General features: G+C 62.3%; 1 protein-coding gene across 1 annotated transcript in view; it reads right to left on the bottom strand.

Annotated features, from left to right (window-relative positions):
* Positions 1–1,059: 1,059 nt before the first annotated feature.
* The window catches only part of KCNH2 (potassium voltage-gated channel subfamily H member 2), a 35,478-nt gene continuing 29,017 nt past the window's right edge, over positions 1,060–7,520 (bottom strand). The window contains exons 10-15 of the mRNA XM_040643809.1: positions 4,873–5,066; positions 4,504–4,603; positions 3,670–3,942; positions 3,410–3,596; positions 2,918–3,095; positions 1,060–1,620 (exon numbers count right to left, since the gene is read on the bottom strand). Coding sequence (XP_040499743.1) covers positions 1,471–1,620; positions 2,918–3,095; positions 3,410–3,596; positions 3,670–3,942; positions 4,504–4,603; positions 4,873–5,066 — 1,082 coding nt within the window. The 3' untranslated portion in view covers positions 1,060–1,470. The remainder of the gene's footprint in view (positions 1,621–2,917; positions 3,096–3,409; positions 3,597–3,669; positions 3,943–4,503; positions 4,604–4,872; positions 5,067–7,520) is intronic.

Genomic DNA, 7,520 nt, shown 5'->3' with positions numbered 1-7,520 from the left:
ACACCCACCCCACCCCAGGCACAGACAGAACAGCCACATTTGATTTTAAAGCAAGGTTAACAAACCCACTTCAAAGGGTCAGGGGTTGTGGGGATTAAGTGGGAAACTGCTCCGTGGGCTCCGGAGGCCTGAGGCAGCACTGTTGCCTACAAGCAGAGCTGGCCACTGCCCATCGGCTCCTCCTGCTGGCCAGCAGGTGCCTGCCACGGTCACGGCCAGCCACTGCTCCAGGAGGCTGTGTGTCTTCGCAAGACCAGCAGGGTGTGTGTGTGTGCATGTGTGTGCACGCACAACCCTTCCCTGGCCCCAGGATGTATGTTCTGACTTGTTTCCCCAGTAAGGCAATGAGCCACCCAAAAAGTTCCACCCTCTCTAGGCAGCAACTCTGTGATCAAGGGTCACAGGCGCTCAGGAGATCATAGTGACCAAGTGAGGCCCATGTGTCAGACACCCGGAGCTCTGGCCGGGGCTGAGAAAAGCAGTGTGCCCACACTTGGAGTGCTGTGGGGGCCCAACTATACAGGGTCTGCGTGAGTCTGGGTTAAGGTCAAGATAAGGCCAAGTCAGGGGATAGGGGGATATGGACCAGAATGAAGCAATACAGCCCCAGGTTAGGGTCAGCGTGGGCTGGGATTGTGAAGTGTGTAAGGCGACAAGCCAGTGTACGGCTGCGTTACCAGCCCGTGGGGCCAGCTTTGGGAGCCAGTATGCCACCCAGCAAAACACGACCCTGAGGGGCTGGACCCAGGACTGCATCCCATTAGGACGACCTCTCTATTCAAAGCAATCCAGGCGGTTCTTTGCTATCCTGAATCCAGGGCCGCAAGGAAGCAGGGCCCCACAGAGGCAGGAATCCCCGGAGGTGACCCTCGGCAGCTCCCAGGGAGCACCCCTGTATGCACACTCCACACCCAAGTATCCTGGCAGCCCCTGCAGGCCCCGTACACGCAGACGCACCCGATCCCCAGAGACCCCGGTGCACGTGTGCACACGTGTGTGAGTGTGAACACAGGATACAGCCTATGCCGACGGCCCCACCCTCCCAGCACCGCTGGAGTCTCCTCAGGATAATTATTTATTATTCATGGTCATCAGCATCTTCATTAATTATTCATATGATCCTTAATTATTATCCTTAACAGTAAGAGCAGTAAATAGCAGAAAAGTCCTTGAGGTGCCTAAGGCCCAGGGCCGGGTGCCTCCGGGCAGTTAGACCAGCTAATGCCCCCAGGGCAGTGGGGAGACCACAGACCCCCGTCCACTGCCCGGCCCTGTCCCTGCCCCTGCCGCTCCCATAGCGGCCCAGGGGACTGCAGGAGGAGATGGTCCCAAGGGCTGGGGGAGGGGCTGTGCCTTCATGTTCCTCTCCCCTTTCTCGGCCAGGGCCTCCTGGGCAGGGCCTCTGAGGGGAGGGGCCCAGGCAGTGCGCTGAACCCTGGGTGAGCCACGTGTCCACACCGGGCAGCCCCACTAACTGCCGGGGTCTGAGCCATGTCTGTGCAGGGGCTGGGAGGTGAGGGCCCCCAGCTGGCCCGGCAGGGAGAGGCGTCGAGGGGGGCCATCTTGGGGGAGCTCCGGGGCCCCCGGGGGGAGCTCTTCGAACGCCATGAACTGGGAAACCTGCAGAGAAGACAGTGTGAGCAGACGAGGAAGACTGTGGAAGGGGAGGGAGGGGAGAGAGGGGGCTGTCAGGGGAATAAAGAGGAGGGTCAGAGGACAGAGAAGGTCAGGAGAATTTTGTGACAGAGGACTGGAGGACAGTAGAGGGTCGGAGGTGACAAGAAGAGCCGAGGCACACAGAGCAGCACTTGGGGTACGAAGGGGAGGCGCTGAGGTTGCAAGCAGAGAAGTGCACTCTCCATGGGCAAGAGCCAAACCGGGCAGCCAGGAGCCCTGGGAGCTGCCCCTGACGTAGCGGAGAACTCCAGGCTACAGCCACTCCCTTCCCCGGGGAATATGGCAGATGAATCCAAACCCAACCCAGAAAAAGGGGCCCTGAGTTGGGGCAGAAAGAGAAACGAGGCTCCTTCCTCCAATCTAGAAAGAACTCGGGGACCTAGAAACAGAGGCAGGCTGGCGGCCAGGCCTCGGAAGGCCAGGGAGAGTGCCAGGGCAGGCGGGAGGGGTTTGTGGATGCTGACGAGTGTGCTGTGAGATCTCCGCGGGGGAGGCCGTGAAGGGAGACTGGCACATTTGCTGACGTGGGCCCTGGTGTCTGCAAACAGGAGCAGGCAGCATATGGGAGGGGGAGCAGATGCCAGAGGAAGGGGGGGAGCAGATCCCAGGCCACCTCTGGGAGCCAGAAGAGCCCCCTTCCTGGGGCCCAGGCACAGCTGTCTTGTCAGAAAGCTGGGAACACACATGTCCACTCAGGAGAGGACAGAGTGCAACGGCAGCCCACTCCAGCAGAAGAGCAGAGATGCAGGCCAGAAGTGCTACCCTGGGGCTTCGCCAAAGCCCTCCAGACAGCCCGGCAAGGCAGCCAGTGCGAGCGCCATCGGCTGGCAGTGGAGCAGGGGCTGAGCAGCGCCAGTCACGGCAGGGAGCCAGGACCCTGTCGCAAAGGTGTGCTGGCACGCAGGCCCCACCACCGGGCCCCAGGCTCACCCAGTCCCCTCCTCGAGAGACCCCTCATGGCCATGACACAGACACCTTGGTGGGTCTGGTCATTTAGGTGACACCTCTCAGCCTGCTGTCTTCCTTGGCCCAGCTTTTGGGGGGCTTTGGTTTGGGGGCCTGCAGCTCCTGAAGAAGTGTTCCTCCAGGAGTTCGGTCCAGGACGAGGGCAGAGACGGGGGTGGGAGGAAGCTGAGGCCCAGCGCCGAGCGAAAGGACAGCAAAGCAGGTTTGGGGTGGAACCGGGTCAGAGAAGGCAGGGCCAGGGTGCCTTGGGCAGGGAGGGGGCTTTGGAACTTACCTGAGAAAGCGAGTCCAGGGTGAGGGTGGGAATGGGGCCAACAGGCAGCAGAGAGGAGGCGGAGGTGGGACCAGGCCCTGGGGTGGTCACAGCACTGTAGGCGGGTGGGACCAGAGTCATCTGCCTCTGCAGCAGCTGCAGGACAGTGGCCATGTCCGCACTCAGCCGGGTCTCCAGCCTGGGGCAAGAAGGAGGAGGGTGCTCTGGCTCTCGGGGACGTGGGGACACCAGTCACTGGGACCTCGGGACCACCTTACGGACCAGCCAGCTGGTCAACCCCAGGCTCCCTCTTCACTCTAGGGGTGCGGCCCGGGTCTCGGCACTGAATGGAAGGAGGAGGTCAAGGTGCGGCGCACACAGACAGGCCCACACAGAATACACCCCCCCCTTCTCCAAAACACGGCCACAAACCCGCGGATCACATACCCCCTGCCACGCTCACCCCCTCGACCATGGCTGGGGGCACAGCACGATCCCAGGAGCCGCCCTCACCTGTTGAGCTGCCTCTGAAGGGCATCCAGCCTGCTCTCCACGTCGCCCCGGGGCCTCCGGCACGGGCTGGACAGAGGGATGTTCAGGAGGCTGGGGGTGGGGGCAGGGCAGCGAGGCAGCTCCTGGTACTGGCGGCCCCGACTGTCCCCCCAGAAGCTGAAGATGTTGGACACTCCTGAGAAGGCCCCTGGAGCCAGAGAGCTGGGTTGAGGCCTCGTCAGATGCCACGCCCCACCCACCTGCAATGGCCCTTACCCTACCTGACAGCGGGTTACAAGTGTCACTGCTCTTCTCACCATCCTCCGTCAGGGGCTCCCCACCCGGCGGCTCTCCGGGGGGCCTGGGGCTGGAGAAGGGCACCAGGCGGAGGGGGCTGGAGCTGCGGCCTGGGCCCTCATCCTCACTGCTCTCAGGGCTGGAGGGGCCACTGGATGGGCTCTCCCCCCACGGCCCCCCTGGCCGGACCCGGCTACTCGGCCCTGCCCCCGCCCGGCCCGGCCCCAAGGCCGACACCTCCCCTGGCTGTTCCGGGTCTGTGGGAAACAGAGAAGGGCCTCAGAGAAGGAAGGAGGCGCAGAAGGGGAGGGGAGGGGACTGAGCAGGCCTGGGACAGGGCTGTTTCTTCTGCTCTTTTCCCCATGCTCAAGAGGACTGAGAGCAACCAGGAGCGGGGCCAGGTCTTCTCCGGCTGCTGACTGAGAAGCACGGGCAGTGGCACTAATGGGCGGGGCTCTCTGGGACCCCCGTCGTCGCTGCTCCCCTCGCCCTCCTCTGTGCTGTCTCTTCGCCCCATATCAGTTCAAGGCAGCGCCAGAAACACCAGCCGCTTGGGGCCCAAAGAGGCCGGCACTCTCCCGCCCAGGAGGGTGGAAGGGGGCCTCCCGGAGGAGGTGCCAGTTCAAGTGGGGATTGGAGAATGGACAGCATTTTACGCAGGTGGGGTGAGACAGTGGGGATCACTGAAGGTAGGGGCGCGAAAATCTGCAGAGCCCAGGCGCAGCTGACACCGCCAGACCTGCGCTCTGGCCCCCACCCCACCTCACCTGGACCCCACCCACCTCGCCCCGCCCCACCCCACCCCGCCCCCGCCTCACCCTTGTCGGTGCGCCGGCGGAAGGACAGCTTGCGCTTGCGCTGTCTGTTGAAGCCGCTCTCCAACTCCGCGCTGCCCGGAGACCCGGGGATCATGTTCGTCTAGAACCAAAAGCGGTGTCAGGGCCCTTCTGCGCCCACCTGCCCGGCCCGGGTCAGCCCACACCCCCTCATTAACATAGAGAGAAAGTGGGGCCCAGAGCATCCGCTGTGAGGAAGCGCTCCCGCACAGATGTCACCCCTGCCCAAGGGGGAGGGCTGAGTGCGGCTGGGACTTTGACACCATTTGACAGGCAGGGAAATAGGCCCAGAGAGGTCGCACAGCTGGGGGCAGCCACCAGGGCGAGGCCTGCTCAGGGCAGCGCACTCACATCCCGCAGGTTGAAGGTGATCTCCAGGCTTGACCAGAAGTGGTCGGAGAACTCAGGGTACATGTCCAGCACCTCCAGCAGGTCATCCCGGTGGATCTTGTGCAGGTCGCAGTAGGTGAGGGCCCGCACGTCCCCGTTGGATTTGCCAGGCCGAGCGTACAGGTTTAAAGGCTCTCCAAAGATGTCATTCTTCCCTGGAGGCCACCAAGAGTGGAGGTTCAGCCCCTGGGCAGCAGCACAGGCAAAAGGCACCTGTCTTCTGGGCCTTCTCACCCTGGGCTGGGGGCCAGGGGCCTCCCCTCAGTGGGATCACCCACCCACCAGCCCCAGCCCCCAGAGCCAGGGAAGCCTCAGCCAGCCCCATCTCCCCCCTGCGCCCAAAGGCAGGACCTGTGAGGCCTGGTCTCAGTGCCCTGGGGTAGATGGGGGTAGAGGGCTTGGACCTCCCTGCCTTCTGACAACTGGAAACAGCCAGCAGGACCAGCCTGGATACCCCCTCTCTGCCCATGATCCTGGCTTCCTTGGGTTCTGAGTCCACTTTTACCCCCCTCCAAACCCCATGTCCCAAACACCCTCCTGGCCAATCACTGCGCCCTCGGTGTTCTTCGAGCTTAGATCATAACACAGTAGGGAAACGAGACCGGCGTTTTGTTTGCCAAAAAAAAATAGGCTAACATAACTGATCACAGCGCAGGACAGATAACACCAGAATGTATCACACATAGTAAAGTTAAGTGTTGTGTGGTGAACCTTTGGTTTTACTTGTGTTTGGGATGTCTGTGGAGTGAGTATAGGTATTTGTGCTGAACTGAGAAATAAAAATCGAAAGTGGCCCATTGTGACACATTTGCACTAAGGTGCAGCTGTGCAGGGGCAAGGGGAGGACAGGCAGAGGGCAGGAAGGCCCTTGCCAGGCACCCCTGCTCTGTGGACAGGTAGGATGGAAAGTTAGGATGGGAGGAGAAGAGGGGCAAGGCTCCCTTGCTTTGGAGATGGTGCAGGCTGGGCTGGGCTGTGTCCCGTGAGGCTGCAGGGGCTTAGTAAACTTCCTTAGCAAAATCATATGCATAACGTCCCTCCACTGCCCACCTTGGAATATCCGGTTTGGTCCTGCTTTAAAAGGAAGCAAGAGTGTCACTGCCTGAGGGGGAGCAGAATCCAAGAACCCCCCCCCCCGAGTTCAGCAGCCCCACCCCATCTAGGGCTCCTCTCAGCTGTCCCCCTTGGAGGCCTAAGCTTAGGTGATTAAAGGAACTCAAGGTCCTACCCAGGCTCTGGGTCCACAGCCCCCCAACGACTGTGTCCTCGGAGCAGACCTCTCTCCAGGCCTCGGCAGGCACTTCCAGCCCAGCACCCGGTCCCCCCTGACCCAGCCCCGTACCCAGGATGGCCACGACCACGTCCCCCCGCAGGATTTCAATGGAGCCCCGGGAGATGAAGTAGAGGGCGGTGAGCAGGTCCCCAGCATGCACCAGCGTGTCCCCTGGCGGTGCATGGGTCGTCTTGAACTTCATGGCCAGGGCCCTCAGGCAGCCCTTGGTGGCCCCTCGGAAAGGCTTGCAGTGCTGCAGCAGTGAGCGGTTCAGATGCAGACAGATGTCCGCCTGCAGGCACTCGGGGAAGCCTTTCAGCACCTGGGGGTGGTGGGCGGGCTCAGCACCCTGTCTTCAGGCCCCCGGCCCTGAGACCCTGGGAGGAGCATCAGAGGGTCCACCCCTTCTAGCCGTGCGCTCGCGGGCATGATGACGCCTTGCTGCTCTCGGCTTCATTTTCTTGGGTACAGTGTAGAGACCGATCCCTGTCTGGGGCTGTTGGAAGGTTTCCATGCTTCGCCTACGTGAAAGGGCCTGCTTTGGCCTGCCTCGTGGTGTGAGTTCTCCCGGTAAATGAGCTCCATTATCAAAAGGAGGAGCACACCTCTCTCAGGGGCCTTCTGAGCACTAACTCGACCACCTGAACCACAGAGTGTGACACTGTCAAGGGTGCTCCCTGCATCCAGAGAAATCTCTGTGACCTTGCTCCCTCCAGCCCACCACCAGCCCTCCTCGAAGTCCAGGGGCCTCACCGCGTTCATATCGATGCCGTTGGTGTAGGACCAGGCGTGCTGGAAATACTCCTCCAGGCGCTGGCGCAAGGGGTTGGGGATCTGGTGGAAGCGGATGAACTCGCGCACCCGAAGCATCTGCGTGTGGTAGCGGGCGGTGCCCGAGTACAGCCTCTGGATGATGGCGGACACGTTGCCGAAGATGCTGGCGTACATGAGAGCTGGGGGCGGGGGTGCGCAGCCCGTCAGCGCGCGAGGGACCCCGCCCGCCCCGGCGCCGGGTCAGTGACACACGCAGGCACACCTCCGCATAAGCACACGCGAGAGACGCACAGACACAGAAGCCCAGGTCCACGTGCCCTGGTGTCCCAGTTCCCAGACGTGTCCCGATGGTAGTCCCGGGAGCCTCCACGTCCCGGGGCCCCACTCTGGCCCATGTGGCATCCTCCCTCTCCTCCATCACGGGCTCCCCCCAGACTCTAGCCGCCGCCCGCCCCCAGGGACACACTCACAGCCGATGAGCATGACACAGATGGAGAAGATCTTCTCAGAGTTGGTGTTGGGGGAGACGTTGCCGAAGCCCACGCTGGTGAGGCTGCTGAAG

Source organism: Ursus maritimus, unplaced genomic scaffold (genome assembly GCF_017311325.1).
Source record: "Ursus maritimus isolate PB19 unplaced genomic scaffold, ASM1731132v1 scaffold_3, whole genome shotgun sequence".
In the NCBI taxonomy this organism is placed as follows: domain Eukaryota; kingdom Metazoa; phylum Chordata; class Mammalia; order Carnivora; family Ursidae; genus Ursus; species Ursus maritimus.
Note: the sequence above shows the minus strand (reverse complement) of the source record. Positions and strands in the feature narration are given on the sequence as shown.